Here is a 26,921-nt window from a genome sequence, read left to right on the forward strand (position 1 = left end):
ACATCTTTTGAAAATGGCCCAAAAATAAAAGTTGCTTAGAATTTAATCTTCTACAACTTTGCTTTAGGGACCAACTAAAAATTTTGCAAGATTTTGAATTGGGAAGCAAAAGCTAAATAGGGAGGATTTTTGACCATTTTCAATAAAAATCTCAAATGCATATTTTGTCAAAAGTTTGAATACAAACTTTGCTCCAAAAATTGTGCTAAATAATTCTAGATGATTTACAATTATAGCCAAACATGTTTTACTAACCTAGCAAGCATAATTAGGGCAAAAACAATTCTAAACAAGTGTATGCAACATTCATATTTCACGATCATGTTTCATATGTTTCGAAGCATGGTTTTAGTTATTATTTACATAGTTAGGCATGGATACTTAGGATGCTTGATGATGCACAATATGCATGATTTATAGTGCCTAAATGCTGGCATAACACCGGGGTGTTACAGCCCTCCCCCCTTATAAAAATCTCATCCCGAGATTTGGGTTACGAACCATTTGTTATAAAAATCTTCATAAGCTTTTTGTAGATATTCTCCCATTTCCCAAGTTGCATCTCCCTCATCATGATGATTCCACTGTATTTTGTATGTTTTCACCACACTATTCTGAGTAGCACGTTCTTTAGTGTCTAACACACGGACCGGTTGCTCACGATACACCAAATCTAATTTGAGTTTGATGCCCTGAGGTTCTATTCTTTCCTTCAGAACACGCAAACACTTCTTGACATGTGATACATGGAAAACTAGGAAGACAGTGCTCATTGTCTTAGGCAACTCTAACTTATAAGCTACTGGACCTCTTCTTTCCAAGATCTTATATGGTCCTATGAATCTAGCGGCAAGCTTTCTTCGGACTCCAAACTGTTTCTTCTTCATTGGCATGACCTTCAAATAAACATAGTCACCAACTTCAAACACAAGGGGTCTCCTTCTTCTGTCTGCATAACTTTTCTAACGCGATTGGGCCGCCTTCATATTTTGTTGAATAATATGAACTTTCTTCTCGGCCTCTTCTACAAAGTCAATGCCATAATACCTTCTATCTCCTGGCTTGACCCAATTCAATGGTGTTTTATATTTTCTGCCATACAAAGCTTCGAATGGAACCATCTTGATGCTTTCTTGATAACTATTGTTGTAAGCAAACTCAGCTAATGGTAACCATGACTCCCATGATCCCCTAGAAGACAACACACAAGCTCTTAACATATCCTCTAGAACAACATTCACTCGTTCCGTCTGACCATCGGTCTGAGGATGATAAGCGGTACTACGAATCAAACAAGTTCCTAAGCCTTTGTGTAAATGTTCCCAAAAGTGAGCCGTGAACTATGGCCCTCTATCAGATACTATAGTCTTTGGTATACCATGCAACCTCACAATTTCTACAATATACTTCTCGGCATATTGAGGTGGTCGATATTCTGTCTTGACAGGCAAGAAATGAGCGGTCTTGGTAAGATGATCCACAATCACCCAAATCGAATCATGTCCCTTTTGAGTAGTGGGCAAACCTGAGATAAAATCTATACTTATATCATCCCACTTCCAACTAGGTATGGACAACGGTTGCAACAAACCGTAGGTTTCATATGAATAGCTTTCACTCTACAACACGTGTCACATCTAGCAACATATGTTGTAACTTTTTTCTTCATTTTGGTCCACCAATAACGAGGTCTTAGTTCTTGATACATCTTACTACTTCCCGGATGGATAGATAGCTTAGAAAGGTGAGGTTCATCCATGAGTTTATTCCTAAGCTCTCGATCCTTGGGAACCACAAGACGGTCGTCAAACCACAACACGCCCTATTCATCCACTTTAAAGTGCTTAGATAGCTTTTCTTTTATTTTCTCTTTGATGTGGAATATTCCCTTGTCCATTTTCTGGCCTTCTATTATCTTACTCTCCAAAGAGCAACTAATCTGAATACTATGTAACATAGCAGGATGCATCAGATCGAACCCATCTTCAAGTAATGGCTGCACATTCAAGTAATGTGACTTTCTGCTCAAAGCATCTGCCACTACATTGGCTTTTCCAGGATGATATTGCACATTCAAGTTGTAATCTTTGATCAATTCCAACCATCTGCGCTATCTCATGTTCAGCTCTGGTTGGGTAAAGATGTACTTAAGACTCTTGTGATCTGTGAAAATATTGCACACATTACCAAGTAGATAATGTCTCCAAATTTTTAGGGCATGCACAACTGCAGCAAGTTCAAGATCATGTGTCGGATAGTTGACCTCGTGCTTTCTCAACTGACATGAGGCATAAGCAATGACTCTTCCTTCTTACATAAGAACACAACCCAAACCAGTTTTTGATGCATCACAAAACATATCAAATGGTTTCTCAATGTCCAGTTGTGCAAGAACATGAGTAGTGGTCAATAGTTTCCGCAAAGTGTGGAAAGCTGCTTCACATTCCTCTGTCCACACAAACTTGTGATCTTTCTGTAGCAAACTTATCATTGGCTTGGCAATCTTCGAGAAGTCTGGTATAAAACAACGATAGTAACCGGCTAATCCTAAGAAACTTTTAACCTTAGGAACTATGGTCGGTGCCTTCCAATCCATAACCTCTTGCACCTTACTTGGATCGACTGAAACTCCATTTTCTGATAGAATATGACCAAGGAAAGGAACTTTCTTCAACCAGAATTCGCATTTGCTAAACTTAGCATACAACTTATGATCTCTAAGTCTAGTCAAGACAATTCTCAGATGCTCTTCATGATCCTTCTCGTTCTCAGAGTACACCAGAATGTCATCAATGAACACAACCACGAACTTATCCAATTCTAGCATGAAAACTATATTCATCAAAAACATAAAGTATGCAGGAGCATTTGTCAAACCAAAGGACATGACAAGGTACTCATACAACCCATATCTGGTGGAAAATGCAGTTTTTGGTATATCTTGTGGCCTAATCTTGATCTGATGATAACCGGATCTCAAATCTATCTTTGAGAACACCTTAGCCTTGGCTAACTGGTCAAACAGAACATCAATATGAGGCAAGGGATACTTATTCTTGATGGTTACAGTGTTAAGTGGTCTGTAATCTACGCACATTCTCAAAGTGCCCTCTTTCTTTTTCTTCACAAACAAGGCGGGACATCCCTATTCAGACTTGCTTGGCCAGATAAACCCCTTTTTCAATAACTCTTCTAGTTGCTTCTTTAGCTCAACTAATTCATCTAGAGGCATCTGATAGGGTCTCCATAAAATCGAAGCTGTCCTAGGGATTAACTCAATTCTAAACTCAATATCCCTATCTGGCGGAAGACAAGGTAGCTCATCTGAGAATACATCCAAAAACTCACACACTACCAGAATCTGATGAATAGGAATAACTTCAGTAGCACATGTCACACTTATAAGGTCTGTTCTTTGAGGCAATGGTACCTAGAAAGTACCCTCACCTAGGGGATCCTTAAGGGTAAGTACTCGACTTCCTGTATCTATAACTGCTCCCCAATCCTTCATCCAATTCATACCTATAATGACATCCAGAACTAGTCCAGGCATAACTATCAAGTTCACTCGAAACTTCCTGCTACCTAATTCAAGGGTTGCCCCTTGAACCATCCGATTGGTCAAAACATCAGCCCCTGCTGAACTTATATGGTAACCATAACCCAATTTCGTGCATAGTTATTCATGTTTCTATGCAAATGCTTGACTCATAAAAGAATGCGATGATTCAGAATCAAATAGAACAACAACAGGGTTTTCGTTGACAGGAAACTTACCAGCGGTTATAGGCTCTCCCTCAGGAATCTCATCCACAGTCATACTATGCACCCGAGCATTATAGGTCTGTTGCTTCTTCTTGGGCGGATAAGGATAGAACCTTAAGAAGTGACTAGGTTGGTCACAATTGTAGCAGGGCCCCCTTACTGTACCAGCAGATCCCACAGCTCCCTTGGAACTGCCCTATACCGCAGTTACGGCTGCCTTATTAGACTGTACTGCCATCTTGTAAGGCTTCTGGGGTCCCTAGAAATTCTGACCTATCTGCTGTGGTGGCCTGAACCTAGCGCTAGGTGTAGATGGATGATAGGGAGGACAACCTCCCACAGGTGCTCTTGCTTGGGATAGACCACCTTCTAGGGCTCTCTTGCGAGTCTTAGCTATGGTGCTGGCATTGTTGTTCTTTTCCTGCTTCAGGCAATCACTGATGAAATCATTGAATCTGGCGCGGGTGTTGGTACCCACATGCTTCATCATCTTTGGATTGAGTCCTCTCTTGAAACTGGCGATTCTCTTAGCATCGGTGTCAACCATGTCAGGAGCATAACGACACAAGTTGTTGAAGGCATGCAAATATTGCATCACGGTCTTGGTGCCCTGATTCAATGCCAAGAACTCTCCCAACTTCATCTCGGTCAACCCAGGTGGAATATAAACTCCATAGAAGGCCTCAGCGAACTCTCTCCACGTAATCTGAGCATTTGGAGGGAAGGTTGTGCGATGGTGCTTCCACCACATTCTCGCTGGTCCTTGCAACTGATGTGCAGCATACTCAGTTTTCAATACCTCAGTCATCCTCAACACACAGAATTTATCTTTCATAGTGTTGATCCATTCTTCAGCATCGAGTGGCTCTATTGCTTCCTTGAATATTGGCGGCCTGGTGTCCATAAAATCTTTGAAGCTGCTGTATTGATTCACCCCAATGCCACCACCCTAATTGTTATCGCGCTAAACATTGTTGGCGATGGTACGTAGAAAATCCTCCATGTTCTTCTAGGATTGTTCCGTGTTGCGCTGACTCCCGAGAAACTGTGCGAGGAACACCTCTAGGGTAAACGGGGGAGGAGGTGGCAAATGCGGTTCATGGGGAGGCTCATTGTTGTTGCCATGGTTTCCACCACCACCACCGGTCCCCGCACCATTAGCAGCGGTCTCAGCGGCCTCATACGTGGTACAGCGAGTATTTGTCATCTGCATATTTTAGCAACAAGTAATGATTAAGTGAAGCTGTAATAATTGTGAGTGAAGGAAAAATTATGCCGTACTAAATTTACTAGAGAGAATAAATTCATACAATAAAACAGAGGCACAATAATCGCATCCCAATTAAAACAACGTCACTAATTAAATTACTTCAACAGTAAACATCGCGTCCATACAACCAAATTGCCAGCATACATACACTAGACTTTTATGCGTTCAGATATCGCATTACTAGCCAAGTTCCAATCACATGCCAAGTCTCATGATTTCGAAGCAAGATACATTAGGTTACATGCCAACAAAAGAAAGGTCATCGCGATAGGACCTAAATACTAGCGCAAGGCAACTAGCCTACTCCTTGGGGCCATCGTTGGGGTCAGAGACGTCACCATCGCCCCAGGTGAAACTATAGGCTCATCCTCGTTGTCATCGTCGATGTCCATGCTAGCGGCGTCTGGAGGAGCATATGGGCCAACCCCATTGTAGAGCGCGTGAAACTCCTCATGCAGGTTGATGTTGTACTCCTCTAGCTCATCGACCCTCTACAGTAGAAGGTCCCTCTTGTCCCAGGCTTCATTCCTCTCCTGAACCAACTGTCCAATCATGTGGTCTGCATTGTTGTTGACTTGAGTCAACGTATGCACCCGCTGCATAGCTCTATCACCTCTCTCTACCGCCTGGTTTCGCTATAAGTTCATATCAGCCAACTGCTCCTGCAAACTAGCTATAGCACGTGCATGCTGCTTCTTCTGCTTTCTCACCTTGAGCTTATCATGACCATGTAAGCCAGTCAAAGTCTAGTAGGTACTCTCAAGACCCTCATACGCTCTGATGGCGGCGAACATAGCACTCATAGCATGGTTGTCGCTAGCCTATCCCTCAGCTGGACCTCTGACCAAGGCACTTCCCTGAGGCTAAACCCAAATAGCATCACGAGGATCATCCCTAGGAAAGGTGCCAGCTAGAGCTGCTGCAAGCTCACTGGGAAATCTGCTCATGATATCCCTGATGACACGGAAAGCTGCTCCCTCTACACCCTCAACAGGAGTGCGACCTTCAAACTCCAAGTGCCAACCATCCCACTCTGGAGCATCACCAAGAGCAGGAACCATGATTTCTACAACTGCAAGCCCATCCTCTGCTAACTAGCTCTCGTTCCAAGAGTACACCAGCTCTTGACCCTCTGGGTACCCCACATCATGGAGCACTCTCCAAAGCAAGGTCAGCATGCCAAACTCGCTCAAGAAGGTATCTGTGGTGTGGTGCTCCCTCAGGGCCAATGGACGTCGAGGTGCTCTTCCTCCGGTGGACTTACGGGCGGTCTGCTTCGTGCGGGCCATCTATAGCAAAAGTTCTTTTATTACCTCGTGGAAACATATTTTTGGTGATACAACTTTTATCAAAATGAGATAATCAATTTATAAGGGGAGGAATGCATGACATGAATGAAATGCACAAGTAATATGATGTATGTACGTGCCGTACGTTCTCACAAACTTATGAAATAAATAATTTCTAGCGACGAATTCGGTGGCATACAAACGATCTCTCAAATACGTAGCTAATATGTTCTACACGATAACGTTGTTATGTACCTGCAGAAGATTCATTTCAGCCCAATTCTCGATGAATGCATAAAAGCAGTAAATTTTATCTACACGTTCTACATGAATCCCCAGATATGTGTACAATGGTAGTAACTACCCGAACCATCGTCCTATTGATGGCATCGCCTCAATAGACAGAATACCCCCACATGAGATACCTTTGTAAAACATGCATAGAACATGTAATTACTCTAGTATCATATAAGCATTCACCCTAGATCGGCGGTGTATCCAATCATGCTCTCACAACTCACCGTTACCGAGGCGTAGAGGCAAATGATCCATATATTACCACTCAAACAAGTGGCACTCATATAATAGCATGCCGTATGAGCGATGAAAAAGAAATATGATGCAAAAACCCCAAGTCAGTACTTAATTAAGCCACCAAGAGTCCTTAACTAGGCATAAAGGATATGACCACGGGCACACTTTTTAGTTTGGAAATCATGTTTTTCAAATGCCTTTTTGTTTTAAATACACTTGTGAACAGTAACATGCTAAACCATGCTCTAATACTAGCTGTAACAGAACCGACCAATTATACAAAATTAAGTAAGAAAATCATCCGTCAGAGCAGACGATTTAGCAAACTTAAGCCCATATAACCTGGTAGTCCATGAAATCACAAAGGATTTCAAACCAACTCACATACCAGCCAAGATCATAATAAGTTTAGCGGTCATCATCACATATTACATAAAAGTTTGCATCTCAGATACATCAAAGTTTAAACATAGTTATTACAAAATGAGTTCAAATAGAAGTTGCAGAAGCCATTTGTTCAAAACCACACACTCACACGGAGTTCAAATACAGTGCCAGCTAATGATCATCTCTAACAAAAGCATCAGACGAGACGTAAGGAATGACCATGCCCATGGTCCTAAGCATCACCCATCGCAGGATAAAGGCAGTTGATACAGTAGCCATAATACATCTGCCCATCTACAACAAGTGGGAATAAAACCCTGAGTACGAGAAGGTACTCAGCTAGACTTACCCGACATAACCGAAAATAAATGACATCAAGGATTATGAAGGGCTTTATAGTAGGGTAGCTGACTTCTTTGCAAAAAGAAGCATTTTTAGCATTTCAAGAACCTTTCCAAAAGCATTATTGTCAAGTTAATTATTATTAACCTGTCGACTAGATTTGCACCTATACTAGAGCAAACATGTGATTAACAAATAATGATAACCCATGATCATCAACAACTTCCATAATGTCATATTCATTATAACTGTCCAAGTGTTCCATTAACATTACTACGATGAAGTAAGTCAAGTCAAGTGCTCACTATCCAGGAGCGATGGCAATTCGAATCGATTCCTAATCAGCTGGTGATTTATTCCTTACACAAACCTCACTCACCCACTAAAGTAAGGTATCGGTCATCGAGTCAACTATCCAGGAATCTCGAGTTTGCTAGGAACCACATGTACCTGGGGGCCGACCGACTACACTTTAGTCTTATCATCTCGCCCCCATGTCCTACCACACCTGCTCCGGCACAGTGCGCTGCGGGCAATCTACTCGGCCTGAATAATCTCCTAGCTTTGCGGTCGAAAGGTACTTTATTCGGCCAGCTAAATGTAAGGCATGCGTTCAACATGACTCGAGGCCCAACAACGGTCGGTCCTTAATCGACACAGACGAAAAGCACTACAGTCCAAAACTCTGTAAGTCTCCGTCCGGTCTCAACTTCATTTAACACTTAGTTATACCATGACTACATAGTTATCCAAGCAGATCCAGGTAACCACCTATAGCTCGTAGGTGATAGGAAATCACCTGACTTCTACCGGTCTAAGCCAGCTAAGCATTGACTCGACTGCGGATACCAGGGTAACAAGGATATAATATAACAAAGGTAGACAAGGTATAATGCAGCAATGGTTGTAAACAACTCCTGAACGTAATGCATCAATTAAAGTAAAGCATTTAATTAATAATTTCAAACCGGGAGAAAATGCTCCGGGGCTTGCCTCTCTCGAAGGAGCTCGAGCGGTGATCGGGGCACTCTGGAAGTTCCTCAACGTCCTCCTTGTTGGCTTCGGTCACTTCCTGTGGCTGCACCTCGAGCTGCTGCTCGGGCTCCTCGGGTATGACAACTAGGCTCTCGGTTTGCGATCCTGTATGATGTAGGTGCGTAAGTGCTTATGCAAAAGGTGCATCGGATGAAATGAACACAATGGATATGCTTGAATGCAAGGTAGTCAACATCATCCAAGAACATGTACTACAAGCACATGTCATCTAATGCATTCTCTTCTACTACTAATATGCTAAGTCAACACATCTCATTAAATGCTTCAAAGATACACCAAAGCTTCACTAATTTCTTAATCATGCATAAAGCAACATTTGATTAAACCCTAATTAATAATAGGTTTGAATAGCAACACCTAATTTTATAGCTTAGAAAAATCTTAGAAAATTACCATAGCATAGTACTACCCTAAGTAGTCTACCATCAGATTTTTATGGCATTTGGATAAGTGTAGTAACCTACACAAAAATGACAAGCTTGGACCTAATTATGAGCATGAAAATACTTTGTATTATGAAAAGTGTCAAACAATAGATGAAATATTTTTCCTATGTTCTACACAGCAAATAATCATTGTACAAAAATTATCACATGCATGTTTTATACAAATTTTGCTCTCTAGCAAAAATAACAAAAATCAGCCATTAAAGGCACTTGAACTACATCTCACAATTTTTCTACAGGACATGCATGGCATATATTTTTCCTAGGAAGTACATTACACTAGAAGAATAACACACTTGGAAGCATATTTTTCTGAAACATATAGGTTTTACTACACATTTTACAAGATATCAGCAATATCAAGGATTAAATAAAGCTCTACAGAAAAGTATCTCAAAAATAACATGCAATATTTTTATCATGTAGATCTGGTGACAAGGAACCTAGCAAAAATTTGTTTTAACAAATTTGGAGCAAATTTGAGCAAGTTATAAATTTCCCAAGGCATTTAACAGAATTATGAAAAAACATTTCGAAAACAAAATCGAACCCTAACGGCTACGTGTACCCGGCGCTGTACACAGATCCGAAACAAAACGCTAGGTGCACCCGGTGCTGTGCACCTGGACCTATTCGCACCATCAGCACTGACAGGTGGGACCCAGCGGTCAGCCAGCCCCACGCATCAGCGAAACAGAACAGAGGAGGCGGCTCGTGACGGTGCGGCAACGGTGAAGCTCACCGATGGTGGCTTCTTCGGTGACGGCGGCGATACTACAAGCATGGCTACTACATCCCGAACACATTGAGCTAACTAATTGGGCTTATGACCGAAGCTAGCGACCACGACGATGGCCATGGCGTAGTGGCGGTGCAGGACAATGGTGAGACGCCGGAGGCAACCATGATGACCCAACCTAGGGCTCAGCCATGCTTCCACAAGCTACTGTGAACCTATTGTGCACTCTATCAAGAAACATGGTGGTCTGAGGTGACTGGGCCACGGCGACGTCCGCACGGGGCACGACGGCTCACCGGGCTACTTTAGCGAGCAAAAGCCGGTGAGGTGAGGTGGTGGGTCACGAAGGAGCGGCTGTGATGGCAAACTATCAACGCGGGCGAGCTGGTGCGGGAAATGCCGATGGGGACACGGCGGTGGTCTACGGCGGCTGCTGCAAAGGCGAAGGGAGAGAGAGAGAGTGGAGTGGGGAGTGAGGAGGAGCGCAGCGCTGCTCGGTAGATGTAGGCGCGCGCATGGAGGGTGAGGCAGACCGGGGCTGCCACGCAGCGTGCGTCACCGATGCATGGCGGCCACGCAGCGCGCGTGCTCTGCCGCTGGTCGGGCGCGGCATGGCGTGGGCGAGCCAGCGAGTGGGCGAGCCTGGAGGCAGGCCAGACGCACGAGTTGGGCTAGGCCGAGGCGAAGGCGCGGCACGCGACAGGGTGGAGCGTGGGTCGGCTTCGGCTGGCGGGCCAGAAATGAGGCGGCGGCCCGTGAAAGGAGAAAACCTTTTTTTCAAATTCTATTTTCAAGAAATTTTCAATATCAGTTTTCAAATACCCTTTTGAGCAAGAAAATGACATCTTTTGAAAATGGCCCAAAAATAAAAGTTGCTTAGAATTTAATCTTCTACAACTTTGCTTTAGGGACCAACTAAAAATTTTGCATAGATTTTGAATTGGGAAGCAAAAGCTAAATAGGGAGGATTTTTTACCATTTTCAATAAAAATCTCAAATGCATATTTTGTCAAAAGTTTGAATACAAACTTTGCTCCAAAAATTGTGCTAAATAATTCTAGATGCTTTACAATTATAGCCAAACATGTTTTACTAACCTAGCAAGCATAATTAGGGCAAAAACAATTCTAAACAAGTGTATGCAACATTCATGTTTCACGATCATGTTTCATATGTTTCGAAGCATGGTTTTAGTTATTATTTACATAGTTAGGCATGGATACTTAGGATGCTTGATGATGCACAATATGCATGATTTGCAGTGCCTAAATGCTGGCATAACATCGGGGTGTTACACTGGATACCCCTAAAACACATGCCCCGCTTGTACCCTAGGCACAAGCAGGACTAACCCATCATCCTCCTGTCCTAGGTGTCTAGGTTCCCAACCAAACTTAGACTCCAAGCCCCCACTCCTGAGTCCTGGACTCAGTGCGGTGCAAGGACCTCCACCATCCCTGCCTCTAATCAGTCGGTTCAGAAAGAGCCAGATCCACAACAAGAGAGCAACGAGTCTTCTCTGTGCCCATACCCAAGTATGTGCTTGGGATAATAGATCTATGGCTTGCCTCGAGACTTATGCAACGATCGGTCCTTAATCGACATAGACAGGGAAAAAGTATAACCGAGCTATGCCCTGTTGGCCACATGACACACCTCTTTACACCCACCAATACCCAAACCATATCTCTGCCCAGTCACCATTTACCTTTCCATCATTTGATCATGAGTGATCATAATAACCTATTTTTGAGTAACGGCAGGTTACTCACGATACTGATATCCTAAGCATAGCAGCTACCCGACCTATACTAGTAGGACTCATAGGTAATTATATTTATGCATGTAGTTTTCATAAAATGCCTGTACTTAAATGCACATCATATATATGGCTCAGTGATCAGTAAAAATATGGGTTATGCACCAGGGCTTGCTCCTGCACGAGGATCTCCTCCTCGTACTCCTCAATCACTTCCTCGTACTCCTGTTTGTCCATGGACACGAACTCTATCAACTCGTGATCTACATTCTTGAAATGATGGTGCAATGCTTAGTAATACGACAACGACTCTTAAAATAAAATACATCTATCTAACTACTAAGCTAGTGCTACCGACCAAGGTACTAAGTTATCTATTGTTACCAATAATAAGTATGAAGCATGACATACATTATCATAACAACTGCAAGTATTCTTACTCCTAATGCTGGTTTACGCTATATATGATAAAACAAGGATAATAGCTACTCTATTTATCAACCGACTCTAGGACTACAAAATTTACAACAAGCACAGAATAATCTAATGAGCCTACTATAAAATTTTCATAACTATAGCTATCACCAATTTACCACAAAAAATCCTACAAATATTAATCTACATAATACTAAGCTTTCTAGTTTGGATTTATGACCCCATCACTATCACAGCTAATTGTAATCTAACTACACTAACAGATAGATGGTATTTTTGTGAACCTAACAAACTTGGTTTCACTATTTTTGGACCTCTATAAGATTTACTATAATTTATCAAAGTTTAGCTAAAAATTATATTGAATAAACATTTGTAATTAACTGGAGAATTGAAAAATGAATTCACAGCGTGGCCCGCAAGCGACGGCTCAACCCACCCCGGCATCCCACCTGCACGCATGCGCTGCAACCGACGTGGCCCACGCTACGTGACCCACGGTGGAGCGCGCGCGTGGTTGGCTCTTTTACGAAAGAGCCCCTGTTCTCTACCCTATTCATGAAACCCACTCGAGCACTATTTCACCGAGTCATGGAGTTTGCATCTACCATCCTACTCTTTTCCTTCTTTGCCACGACCACGTCCCCCGGCACCCGTGCGCGCACCGACACGACGACGCTGGCATCGGGCGGCTACGTTGGCCACACTAGGACCCTCATAGCCCTATCTAAGGAGCCGATGCTCACCTCGATGTCAACGCGAAGCGGTAGGAGGCGATACGGTGAATGGGGACGCTATCCCGAGCTCCCTCCATGATGGTGGACTTCTCCCTACGACGGCGGGCATGTTCCCGTGAGCCAAGGTACCAACATCATGAACAAGCTCAAGTATGGGCAACAGAGACTCACCCCAAACCTACCGGTCATGATGGCTTGACCAGAGACTGACCGAGCAAGCCTGGCCACACACGCCCAGCAAGCCTCATGACAGCGGCGATGGCACAACTACGGCGGTAGCGATGAGCAGGCAGTAGCAGGGCGAATTGGGGTGCGCACGGGATAGAGTGGAGCAGGGTGAAGGTTCAGTGCCAATGAATTGGATGGAGGTGGACTGGGCTAGGGGAATTAGGCGGGCACTGCCATGGGGTCTTAAAGTGACCGACGATGAAGGAATTTTGAATTGGAGCTCGACACCGGCTGGCTACAGTAGTGGACGGGTTCGGCACATAGCTAGGTCTCTATTCCATCCTTAGGCGCATGCAATTTCACTGATTTGGCCGACGCTACGTGCATGCCTCAGCGTGGCCTGACGACAGAGGAATAGGGAAAGTAGACAGTGTTCGGCTCGGCGCTGTCGTGGCGGAATCGGCCATCAACTCTAAGTACAAGCGCGCATGGGCGATGGGGAACAGCAAGGCATGCACAAGACGCATGGCCACACTGTCACAACCCACAAGCCGACGGTGGCATGGCACCGCGCCACAGCGGACGATGCCAGCCCAGTGAAGCAACAGCGCAACGTTGACTCCGAAGGGATGGCAGAGCAGGCGGCACTCCCACGCATAGCAAGGCAACGTGCGGCAGAGCCAAGCGTGGCCACACGGCAGTGACACGGCACCGTCGGGCGAGCGCGGGGCGACAGAGCGGCCAGCGCGTGGTACAGCGGTGTGGGTCCGCATGGCTGTGGACGAGCGTGTGCGTGCGTGGCGTGCCAGGGCAGCAACACGGCGCGGTCTGCAGCGTAGGACCAGTGACATGGCCAGCCTTAGCGGGGCGGGCGACGGTGGCTAGAGGCAGGCCTGGCAGCGGTGCGTGCGCTTGTGCATGGTGTCCTAGGGTAGCAACGACGGCGTGGCCAGTAGGGCGGGGCTAGTGGCAGGGATGGCCAGTGTGGTGGCAGGCACGCGGGCGATTGGCCAGGGCGCGACAACGGCAGTCGTGGCAGGTAGCAGGCGCGGTGACGCCGAGCGCCGGCACGGTGCCGCGCCCAGACACAGCACCCGTGTCCTGCACGCATTTTAAAGCATCCCAAAAACTCAAATCCGATGACTCTAAAGCCCAACCAGTTGTTCTACACTCAAGAGGGTACATAGGGCTATCAAACTAAGCCAAAACATCTTGCCACTACTTCGTCGACCCCTTTTTAGACTTACGAGAATTGACTAAGCTTCAAACGGTTTCGCGTCGAATTCCATTTTAAGCTACTTGATACACTAGCTAGCGAACCCCGTCCTCGATCGCACATATTTCATCATCGCCTACGAAGTTCGTGCTACAAACTCTACTAACGTTCCACATATGCGTTCCATAGCATTTCTGTCCAATAAAAATTCCTTAGAACCCTAAGTAATACAATGCGGCATGAAATGTAACATGTGTTTCGTGTTTCAAATGAACGTTTCAAGTTCTGTATATTGCTTTACGCTCTATAACTCATATATTTATACATAAGTATGATGCTCATGTAGTGTTTTAGTAAAATTTGAACAATGTAACACCGAGGATGTTACACTAGCCCTCAAGTAAATGCTTACTGCCAACAAAAAATATGCTTGCCATAATAATTCAAGATTCTAATCACTAAAATCAATTTGGCACGTGATGACATGCATATAGATCATTTTATTGTGAATCCCAACCATGATATTGATTCATCAATGTATCAATATGAATTTTACAAACTTGCATGCAATCACATATACCAAAGTCTGCACCCAAAATGAAAAACTGATCAAGCAATACAAGCATTATCTAGGTCAAAATATCACTGAATTTGGATTTCAAATAGGCTCCTTAATGCTACTTTCTTCCTTCTTCATTTCCTTTGAGCTTCCAGTTACACTCCTTGTCGTGTCACCCGTTGCATGGTCTTTACATATATCAAACTAAGCTTCCTCCTTATTTTTCACAAGAATGATGGATTCAGGTGTATATGAAGAAAAATAATGTTGGTTTGATTCTACAAAATTGCAGCAGCAGGCAGACTGGTTAATGAAATGACCAAACATGTGCATCCAATTGTTCAATATTGCACCCTTAATTTGTTAACTACCCAAGGTAACAATATAAAGCTAGCTAGTTATCTTGGTAGAACTCACTGGTGCGGTTCTTCTGTGAACCTCCCCAGCGTCTACTGGCGAGAACAACATGGCAGAGGATGACATGTGGGCCCCACATGTCATTTTCTAGGAGGATGGTTTTAGATGGCCTGTGTTTACGTAGTGCTGCTAGAGAAAATAACAAAAAATAGGTCATATTGAAATAGGTGGCTACCCAAATAGACAAGTAGGGGGTCTGATTTGATAGCACTGTTGGAGATGCTCTTTAGCCTAGCCTAGCTTGGTGGAATCGCTCGCCCCACTCATTTCAACTAAGCTAGGTCAGGACCCTCTTTTGGCTTGCTGGAGTCTGGCTATGGGCCTTTACAGGTAACAAAACAGGCCCACAATGCATTGCTAGAGTATGGACAAGGGGTAAGCTAAACAACCAAACACACCCATAATAATGATTAACTTATCTTAGATCCAGAATTTACTAGAGTACCATCTAGCATACACATTTTCAAATCCCATACTTTTGTTGTGAAGTCAGTTATTATCCATCCCGCAGATGCGCCCACTCTCCTCACCACTCCTTGCTCCACTTCTCTCATATGGCCACACCTAACTACCTAGTGAGCCCCGTCGCACGGTCAATGGTCCCCCTCCCGACCATGGCAGACATCATGACGGCGTCTCGCGCGCGTGCCTTCGCACGGCCAGCTCCTTCTTCCACGTCACGGCCACCCACGGTGAGAGGGAGGACACCATGGAGCTTGGTCGCGCTGAGGGTGGCGTCCAGCCATGACCTGGCGGCGCCTGCTACACCTTGACTCCATGCGCTGATTCCATACAACACCCACCTACTTCAGAGGTAGCAGTAACTCAAAGTAGAAAGCTATATAACTCATCATCTGGTACAACACTATAGTCTTATGATGTGTTGCAAATTATATGATCTTGGGATACTTGATGGTCAAGGGGTTAAAAATTTGTAATCTAACACGAGTTATAGAAATTATGGATCAAGATTTCCATGTGGGGTGCTTGATTTGGTTGTAATCTAACACTGATCCTCTCATCATCACTAACCATTTCCCACTTTTTCTTTCTTGTGTCTCAAACAGAAAATTAATTCAATTATGTTCATTTTGGTGTGGAATGTGGTGTGTGGGCGTTTCTATGTAGTCTCAGTTGATGTTCTACAACCCTAATGTATCCTCAAGTGGGAGCCTAGGTGTCCTGCGGTGCAGGGATTTTGTATGGTCACCATATGGGGTAAAAATACTAGGGTGCAATAGTATCAATGTGTCCTTCGAGTACAACATCATTTTTAGTGATGGTAGGCCAACGACTGGGTCCTCCATCATCGAGGCACTACAATTTGATCAGGTGATGGGCAGACACAACCTAATAATGCCATTGTCACATTCACGTGAGTCAGGTCATATCAGTACATCGCAATATAATATTTTTTTGTTGGACAATATTCATCGGATGAGCTATTTTGCTGCTCAGCAAAGATTAGCATGATCGTTGACCAACTGGAAAATAATTAAAGGAGTACCGTAAACATAGGGAGGCTTTTGCCCCCCCTCCTTCCATCCCTGATCATGACATACCTTCTAGAATTAGGTTTTCAAAGTAATGGACGCAAAGAAGTCATGAAAGCGGAATGATAGATCCTATCCTAGTTTGTCCCTGGTCATGACATACCTTCTAGAATTGGTTTTTCTAATATCTACTCAACAACAAGAAGGGGGAGCCGGTGACGTCGAGTGACAAGGGGACATCTGAATCGACTGTATTGAACTGAGCCGTAGCAGATATTAGACATGGGGCTTAAAGACGTGCATCTCACCGGCTTCGAACGAGATGTTGAGGATCTGGCTGTCGCCCTTGTATAACAGTCTTGGAGGGTGAAAGGTCTCATTACATGTGAGGCTAAATTGGCCCTACCAAGAACAACACTTGTAGTCACCTGATGCTGAATGGGTAGGGAATGTCTACATTGCCACAATTGTGGACGCATTTTGGCTCCGAACTGTGAGGGTCCAGAGTGCTAATCTAGCTAAACCGAGTGTCATCCACTTGACCGACTCGCTTTAGTCTAAACCCACACTATGGATCTTCATGAAGATGTCATCCGTACCTCCTCTTTAGAATCTTTTATGGTTGAATTACACCACAAGAACCAATCATCAAGTGACTCACATATCAAGATCACATTATACGAAAGGATTTTTACTATTCACTGAAACGTCATTACCATAAAACATAACATCTACATGATCATGTAGTAACCCATGTTCTAACCAATGGCATGCCGGCGTGGGCGCTGCAACCGGCAATGCCCCTCCCTAACGCAGGAGCGGGACACCCACCCGATGCGGTAGCACCTCCCCGGCGGCCCTTCTTGGTGCAGCCCTTCCCCAGCGAACCTCCCAGCATCTAAGGTGAAAAGAACATGAGAGATGATGACATATGGGCCCCACGTGTCATTATATAGGAAGATGGTTTTGGATGACCTGTTTTAGATATTGTTGCTTTAGGAAACAACATAAAAATAAGTATTATTGAAATAGGTGGCTACCCAAATAGACAAGTAGAGGTCCGATTTAGGTAGCACTACCTGTAGATGCTCTTAGTCCATGCTGGAATCGCTCGCCCACTTGTTTCTACTAAGCAAGTCCAGGACCCTCTTTTTGGCTCGCTGGAGTCTGGCTAGGCCTTTACTGGTAACCAAACAGGCTCAAACTGCATTGCTGGCTACGCAACCAAACACACTCATAAACAGTGATGAACTTATCTTAGATCCGAAATTTACTACAGTACCATCTAGCATACACAGGCGCTGCTCGGACTTACCTTATATATAGGCTTGCTCGGCTTCTTTTTTTTTTAACTGGACAGATAATTTTTCTCGTCACAATAATTCAGTCAATAGTTCAGTTACCAGCGAGCAGGGCCACATTTTCAAATCCCATTGTTGTGAAGTCAGCATTATCCACCCGACTGCAGAATGCAGACGCGCCCACTCTACCCACTACTCCCTGTTGCATTTCTCTCCTATGGCCGCACCGACCTCCCCAGCGAGGCCCGCCCCCGCCGCGCGCCTCCCGACCATGGCGGACATCATGGCGGCATCGCGCGCGCAGGGCCTGCGCGTGTGCCTTCGCACGGCCGGCCCTTTCTTCCGCGTCACGGCCACCCGCGGTGAGGGGGAGGACGCCGTGGAGCTTGGCCGCGCCGAGGGCGGCGTCCGGCCGTGGCCTGGCGGCGCCGTGCTGCACCTTGACTCCATGCGCATGACGCGCGCCACGCTGAGCGTCCCGGACCGGCCACTGTTCGGGCTGGGGATGCTCCTCGGCGCCGTCGCCGTGCCGGCTTCGACGCCGGTTGCAGGCGCGCCGAGCTGCTCGCCATCAACGACACGCCGTTCTACCACGACAAGGTATAGTATAATCTCTGTCTCTATCCCCTGGACGTGCTTCTGATGTATGTTGATTTGGCAATGTTGGCATGCCATGAAATTCCTACGGTTTGGTAGCTTCAGAGTTTGCAGTGTAGTAGTCTAAATTCACTTGTTCTGACTTCAAATTCAGTCGATAAATCAATCAGTATTGGCAGTGTGGTGTTGCGGACCGTAAATTTACTTTCTGAGTTTGTGTCAAATGTTTGAAATGGAGAAGAAGCAAGGATGCGTGAAGTTTGAAAAATACTATTTGCAGTAGAATCATTGACAACAAATAGTCTCAGTATTTTAATAGTTACTTCACACGTTTTTGCTTGAAAACTGAACATTGGTCCCTATTCTTGTCAATTCCCATATCATTCTTGCTATTACCTTCCCTTTTTTTTAGAAAAATAATAATAATATTTTTTGCCTACTAGTTAATGGGATGCAATGATCTTTTTTTTTGGGTGGGGGTGGGGTGTGTGTGTGTGTTGGGGGGGGGGGGGGGGGGGGGGGGGGGTGGATGCAATGATAAAAAATTGGAAGCTGCAACTACTAGACGTAGATTATTACAGATTCATAAAATTAATGCTTGCTTTTTGGAGTGCCTGATCTCGACACAAGATGTCACATTTTGAATGCATGATACTTCCCATGGTGGACTCGAGCAACACATTTTTGAAACTTTTTTTTCATTTTTGTCAGCTCGTTAGATTTTACACGAGGATGGGTTTCAAAGCAGTTCATGAGGTTGATGGATCATCAATCAGTGATCTTGGTCACATGTTGGTGTGGGGAGGTAGGGGTACAAGAATGGATGCTAATATTGAAGAGCTCCTTATTAAGTGGGGAAAAAGATTCAGACCACAAGATTAAAAAGTGGATGCTAATACTGATAAGTTTTGTTGAGACATGCAATTTTTGCAGCATACAAATCTTGTTTGGATGCAGCAATAAGGTACAAGCCTTGCTTCAATTTTTCTTAACATACAGTTACTTTACATCAAGATCATGCTATGTCACAGTTGTTCAGTGTATCCAATTGAATTTGTTATAAAGTTTTCAATACAGTGAATGTGAATACATAAGGTTATCTCCTTACATTCTAAAATAGTGGTGAGCTGTTATTTGATTGGGAAAGTGTGAATTACATTTGCCTACAAGGACTTTCCATTTTATCTTGATTGAAATGGAGTGAGTAAATTTTCTCAGAGAATTTTAGGATTCTGAATGAGTTTGGTCCAAAATTTCCCCATTTAAATAGAGCTACGAGGTATGAAAAAGGTGGATTAAATTTTTTAATTACCCATCATCTCTTATCTGACTAATGAGTTGACATGTCATATTTAAAGCCAATCCATGCACAAGGGAAATACCATAGTAGATTAGTAATTCCTGGTTAAACATCATATGGTATTGTGGCCTGCTTATTCTATAGGCTCAACTGTGAGGTTTGTAATGGCATGATCTAGTGACATGGTGTAGAGATTTCGTTACATAAATCTGATTGTTGTGTGTGTTCCATTTAGCGTCTGCTGTCTCCTCTATTTTTCATTCCATGGATCTGAGTACTCATATGCAATCCTTTGATGGTGACATGAAACTAACCCAATTGTCATATTGTCGCGTGGAAATTGCAGCCTATCTAGGATGGATCTATTTTTTTCCCTGGTGCTTTGACAATGTGATCACTGCTAGGAGTAATAGACACTTGGAAGAGCAGTTTATAAGGAGAGAACAGAATAGAAAAGCATCCCAATGTCTCATGATAGTTTTAAGAAAATGGAGTGTAGGTGAGTGCAGGACACGTAAATGTCTCTGTCTGGGACGCATAATTCACCCTGAATTTCTTGCACTTAAGAGAGAAGAAGCACCATAATTCTGCGTGGTAAAGTTTCAGTTGGGCACATCGCAAGGATGTTTTTTTTTTGGATATTGGGGATAATTCTCCGGCCTCTGCTGCAAGCAGTGAGCCAGTGACAATGATTATTTATTTCCTTATATTGGACTTTGACCTCTAAACTTCATTATCATGTTACTGTAAAATAACAACCTTAGTATTTTGATATCCACTGCTGCTCTGGCTAATCTTGTCTTCTTGTAGTTATAGGCCACATTAGTATTTTGTTATCAACTACCTAGGGAACCCAACCCACTGCTGGCGGCGAGGACTTTTGGTAGGCTAAGGAAGGGGCAATTGCTCTGGCTGTAGTTCTTGATCAATTAACCGACGGCTTGCCGGCGGTGAAAGCTGTTCTGGCGCTGGTCTTCCCTCTCCTACTCTTCATTCTGCTGCGCCACTTCAGTGATGCAGCAAGGAGCAGCCGAGAACACAAGAGGATGCCTCCTTCCCCTCCGGCGATGCCGCTGATCGGGCACCTCCACCTCATCGCCGGTGGGCTCCCACACGTCTCTCTGCGTGACCTCGCCGCGTGGCAGCAGTGTGACGGGGGCCTCATGCTGCTCCGCCTCGGAACGGTCCCGACGCTGGTGGTCTCGTCCCCGCACGCCGCGCAGCAGATCCTGTGCACGCACGACGCGTCGTTCGCCTCGCGGCCGGGGTCCGTCGTCGGCAACATACTCTCGTACGGGCCGTCGGACGTCGGGTTCGCGCCCTACGGCGAGTGGTGGCGGCAGGCCAAGAAGCTGGTCACCACGCACCTGCTCGCCGCGAAGAAGGTGCAGTCCTACCGCGCCGCCCTAGAGGAGGAGGTAACTGATCGTCAAGATCCCGGGCGATTCACTGCCTGATCGATTGACAGTGCTTATGGATGCCTAGCCCAATTGCATGATGATTTCAGGTGGGCGCAGTGATAACCAGGATCCGTGTCGCGGCCGTGGCACACGCGCCTGTGAACATGAGTGAGCTCCTGAGCTCGTTCATCAACGACATACTCTGCCGCGCTGTCAGCGTGCTCGACGACGGCAAGGTCGTGGCCACGACGGAATCCTTCCCGGACACCAATGCCAAGGTGCTCGGCAACAAGTCCGACATCCTCACCACATGATTTTTAGGCGAGTTATTGCATATATTTTATATTAAAATTATAGCTTTTCATTTATTGTAATTTCTGTAGATATAATTTATAATTTTTTGTTCTAGAAATAAAAAACATGTTAAATAAAAAACCTCAAGCCTGACAAAATTTTGTTTGTGTTGGAACCAAGATAATTAACAAGTTACAATTATTTTTATAGTAAAACAAGGACATAAATTTGATATGTTATGAGACAAAGATAAATAATAAATCATAAAAATAATAATTTACTTATGCTATGTTAATGGTACGAGAGTATTGCCTAAAATTACCTTAAAATTCGGGCATGTCTACCTGGGGTTCGGGTGATTCAGACATACCTGTCACCCAAGTGTCTGCAGGGCCCTAGAACACTCGATTGAGGAGGCAAATAAAATCAAGTGTTTTTGGTACATGTAACGCATGATTGTTATGATCATGGATCCAAATCAAATAAACCAAAACATATCCAAATAATAAAAAAAATTTAATAAAAAACAAAAAAATAGCCAGATTATTTCTATGGAAGTTAAATTGGAAATTTTCAAAGACGAATCAAATAAAACATACAGATACTAAAAAAAAGCCAAAAAAGATCAGATAACTATTTAAGTAATTATGACCATTCTTATTTAATAATAATTAATTTACACCAATTAAATACAAAACTTACACCAAAATAGAAATAGTAAAATATGATCCAAGATGTATCAGCCATGCTTATGAGTCATGATACAATATTTTTCTCTCACAACAAAACAACATCAACCGGCTTATAAGCCACAGAAACGATTAAGCGAACAGGGTGGAAACGCTGCATGGTGTCGTGCATGCAGGCTGGTCCCCTCGTGAGATCGCCGCAGGATCCTCTGTGGCCATGATGGACCGGCGTTCCTCCTGCAGGGACTGTGGCCACAGAGTGGGTTGCTGCAGTAGATCCAGGGGCGCATGTAGGCATGGTCTCGAACACGGCACAACGTGGACTCCACTAGCCTAAGGACACACGAAATCAAACCGATAACCAAGGATCAAATATCACTTGGTGTTATATGGATTTAGCGTAAAATTTAGGCACCTGAAATAAAAAAAAGGTGTAATTTAAAAGCTAGGACGTGATTCCTCTTCTTCCTGTTTCCGAACAAACACACGATTGTTGGCTTTCAAGTTTCAACTATTAACTTTTTCCCTCAAAATCCAGGTTAAGAACCGGTATATACAAGTGGAGCTTGCATCCCTCGTTTTGTCCAAACTTCCTTCGTGAAGATGCAATCCTTGACCAAATACTGCAGGACACGTCAATTATAACAACAGGCGCTTGTAAGCGGTATATGGATTTACTGGTTTAAGCAAGTTTAGCTTTTTAAACAGAGTTATGTTAATATTAAGGTTTAATGTCATTACAAATGAGAAAACCAACATTCGAAGACAAAAAAAACACTCGGTTCTCATGGTCTCTAATAGCCATCTAAAACAGCACGTGCACTACTTTGACGCACTTTATTCTGATCGTGTTGAATCTTCGAGACATTTCTAAGCGGTGAAGAGCTTCACTGTCAGGGAGAGCCTCTTGAATCAGTGGCTGTTGCAGTGATTTGTCATGGCACAAGGCTTTGAGCTTGCCATCACGGCACAGTCCGTCTCCACGATAAAAGGGCAGTGAGGCCAGCAAGTTGCTAGAATGATTCCTTGAAGCCTTGAAGGCAAACCGCCGCCTTTTGAGGTCCCTGCAATGGAAAAGAAACTGCCATGAAGTTAGCTTCCGTTGGCCCTCCCAGTCCAGGTCTTGCATCATGTTTCTTTGGTTTTAGCAGGGGGCTGTGCTAATGATGTCAGAGTATTAGATTCTTCCCTTGACCATTGCAATCCACCTTCTGTCATTGTTGTCGGATAAGAAACAGAGAATCTATATATCGGGTCAGGAACATAACTGAATTTTTAATGCATGATTTCCATTAGCCTTTAAAATATCGTTCTAAGGAACCAGGCCTGAAATATTCTGAATGATTTGTTGTTCACATCGCCAAAATAATGGAGACTTAGACCAAAAAGGGGGAAATAAGTAACAAATGGTGAAACCTCATTGAATATTTCTCTCCTGTGCCACACAACAACTTCATGAACCTGAAAACATGTACAATACGACATTTACCTGCATTAACACTATGAACTGAAGTAGAGGAAAAACACTAAAATTAATGTTTTTGGTGCAATGCTAAAAAAACAGTGCCATGGAGACAGTTGTAGATTATAATCCTAGCTTTTGTAAGCAAATGCAACAGACTAAATAGCTAATCCGAAACTGTATCGTCTAATATATGCACTGCTATCTTCTCATGGAGGACTCACATGACCACAAGCGATCATGGATTGATTCCATAATTAACATATGTAATTGGCAAATCTAAAGCAATTGGGTTCATAATCCACAAGTAAGTAGCAGCTGTACTAAACTACAATCCACCAAAAGTGTAATATAAATTTTAAAAATCAAACTAAAGATCAACCAAATCGATGTACAAATGTATAAGATCGAGAATGCAAAAATAAAAAGCTTCATGACGGAGGAAGGCGATTGGTGCCCAAAGGAGGTTGAAGAATGGCGTGTTACCTATATGCAGTTTGCATGTCGAAGGGTCGGCAACACCCGTAGCGGCTGCATTGAACTACAATCTATGAAAAATGTAATACAAATTTACAAAATCAAACTAAAGGTCCACCAAATTGATCTACATATGTATTAGATCAAGGAAGCACAAATAAAAGTTTCATGCTACAGGAAGGTAACTGGTGCCCAAAGGATGTTGAAGAATAGTATGTGACCTATTGCAGCTTGCATGTCAGAGGGCGGGGCTGGTGACAGCACGTTGAACACGGTCACCACTACTCAGCATCCTGTGGACGCAATTCAGCACAGGTTGTAAATCCAAGAAAGCGAAACAGATGATGACAGTAGGCAAGAGCGATAGAGTAAGTCTGCACACACAAAAAAAAACAAGAGGGAAAAAAGTAAACTTCTTTGAGCAACACAGCTAAGATCTGAAAGAAAATTTGAGGTATGTAGCTACCATCATGAAATAAAGGCAACGGAATATATGTTCACGTAGATAAATTAGAAAGGCACAATGCGGAATCTATCTAGCCTAAGATATTTGTGGCTTGTAGGCGCAACCATAAAGTAAAGGAACATTATATATAAGCGTCCTTATGAATTAAGAGGCACCATAGAACCAAGCCGTAGTAGTAGAGTGTTTGGACACAGCTGGTCAATAGAAATAGGCAGTATTCAATGTACCAACCATTATAAACAAAATAATTCTCTAGAATCTCATGCCATCTTTAACTAATCCGAAGGAAATTATGTCGTCCTATTATCTTACTGTACACCCCTTGTTTAACCATGGTCTTTTATTTTTTTATTAATATTGTGGTCTTTGAATGATGTCCAAAAAAAATCGAGCACCTAAAATATTTCAGTATCAATTTTATCCAAAAAATTCCAAAAAAAAATATGAATACAACACCAACACCATACAGTAAAAGAGTAAGACGAAAAAGAAAACAAATAACAGCATATAAGTAGACATTGTACTTTAAAAAGGGCGTACCAAGTGCAGAAAGCTCCCGCTCTGTGCGGGGTCTAGAGAAGGGTGTCAATGGCAAGCCTTACCCTCGCTTGTGCAATGCGAGGAGACCGCGACTCGAACCCGGGACCTTCCGGTCACAGACGGTAAGACTCTACCGCTTGCACCAGACACTGTACTTTAGCAAAGATAAACAGGGCGTTCGGCTGGTCATGTCCCGGCTTGTTTCTGCTTATTTCAGTTTATTCTCTCTCACAGAATACTATTCAATCATCCAAAACCATCTAAAATTAGCCCAAAGGCTACCGGCCGAACGCCCTGAAAATAAATGTGTGGCGTGGACAAACAATAGGAAAGTTGGGCTGGATAAGCAGTAAACTAAACGTAGATTTCAAATCTTTGACGACAGCAACAGTAAACTAAACGTAGATTTCAAGTCTTTGACGACAGCAGAATCCTCCACACCAAAATCATAGACGAGCCCTCCTTCTCAATGCTGGCCCAAATCTGAACCGTGGAGGCAGCTTCTTCGCAATGATGGCCCAAATCTGAACCATATATGAGGCAGGAGTTAAGGCAAAATATCTGCCGAAAATAAAACAGCACCCAACGAACAAATAAATCATGGATCGATGTGATTACCTGGGAATGAACTCGTCGATTAGGATTCAAACGAACATATAAATCACAGATCGATGTGGCTACCTGAGGATGAAATCATCGATTAGAATCCAATCACAAATCGATGTGGTTACCTAGGAATGAAGTCGTCGATTAGGGTTCAAGAGGAGCGAAGCAGCGGCGCTAGGGCAGCGCTGGGGAGGTGTCCCAGAGGGGCGTCGTCGGCGTTGGGGAGAGGCGGCGCTGGGAGGCGCCGGGTACGTGGGGCAGCGTCGTCCATAGGGAGCGGTGCTCCATGGGCGGCGGCGTCCATGGAAAGGGGCCGCGATGGAAGGTGCCGGGGTGGCAGGGCGAGCCACGAGGAGAGAAGAAGAAGGGGAAAGCAGGAAGCAAGGAGCGGGAGGGCGGCACGTCGGGAGAGATGGAGAGGAAGAGGGGCGCGGGCGGAGGCGGGGGCGTCGCCAGCGGTGGCGGCGCGGTGCGGGAGGACGGGGAAGAGATAAGCGGCCTGTTCGCTTGATGGTAAACTTATTTTTCTTTCACACTAAACTAATCGATCGTACGATCATTTCAGCCCAACCGAACACCAGAAGGTACATGCTTTTTTTTTTTTTTTTTTTTGCTGGAAGGCTGTGGAAGGAGAATCGGAAGCCGCGTGTTATATCTGGTGGGCTGGCTCCAGAGCAGAAGCTGCACAATACGGCGAGAAGCTGAGGGAAAGCTAATGGATGCAAAGAGGGAGCGGCGGAAGCTGCTTCCGGCGGAATCCACTTCAAACGACCATAGCTGCAGGATGGAAGATGGAACGAACAACAATATTTGGGGTGACGTGGACGTGTGTTCTGAGCTAATGAGGATTTCCATGCTTACGACTTGATATACTCCCTCCATTTCAAATTATAAATCGATATAAATCAATTGTTTATATATATATATATACTAGACACTGTTGTCCGCATTTCGCTGCGAGTGATGTGCTTGGTATAGAAAAATTTTTGAAAAATATGGCTCATATGTCTAATATGTTTTCTCATCGTATTGCTACGAAAGGTTGGTCTATTTGGTACATTAAATGAGAAAATATGAGAAGCAAAGGTAACATGACTTTTTCATTAAAATGTTGTAAACCAACATAGAGGTTGGTTGTCATTACATGGTGCCTATTCTAGGCCAATAAATCAATGAC

The 26,921-nt window shown here is 44.0% G+C and overlaps 1 protein-coding gene, 1 long non-coding RNA gene and 1 pseudogene across 8 annotated transcripts; 2 read left to right on the forward strand and 1 right to left on the reverse strand.

Annotated features, from left to right (window-relative positions):
- The first annotated feature begins 18,096 nt into the window (after window positions 1-18,096).
- LOC136539690 (uncharacterized) lies at window positions 18,097-20,280 on the forward strand (annotated as a pseudogene).
- A 576-nt stretch (window positions 20,281-20,856) lies between these two features.
- Window positions 20,857-26,460, forward strand: LOC136537067 (indole-2-monooxygenase-like). The gene is made up of 3 exons (XM_066529155.1): window positions 20,857-21,228; window positions 21,318-21,488; window positions 26,365-26,460. The coding sequence occupies exons 1-3, from the start codon at window positions 20,857-20,859 to the stop codon at window positions 26,458-26,460; spliced, it is 639 nt and encodes a 212-aa protein (XP_066385252.1).
- On the reverse strand, window positions 22,885-26,257 carry LOC136539689 (uncharacterized). 7 transcript variants are annotated; one of them, XR_010779736.1, is made up of 5 exons: window positions 25,757-26,257; window positions 24,354-25,662; window positions 24,142-24,203; window positions 23,610-23,654; window positions 22,885-23,257 (listed from the first exon to the last, which is right to left on the reverse strand). It is a non-coding gene; the product is annotated as an uncharacterized lncRNA (long non-coding RNA). The 7 variants fall into 7 exon arrangements; XR_010779733.1 differs by having other exon boundaries at window positions 22,885-23,654; window positions 24,142-24,186; XR_010779735.1 differs by having other exon boundaries at window positions 22,885-23,654.
- Window positions 26,461-26,921: the final 461 nt, after the last annotated feature.

The sequence above is a fragment of the Miscanthus floridulus genome, chromosome 2, assembly GCF_019320115.1.
Source record: "Miscanthus floridulus cultivar M001 chromosome 2, ASM1932011v1, whole genome shotgun sequence".
Classification (NCBI taxonomy): Eukaryota; Viridiplantae; Streptophyta; class Magnoliopsida; order Poales; family Poaceae; genus Miscanthus; species Miscanthus floridulus.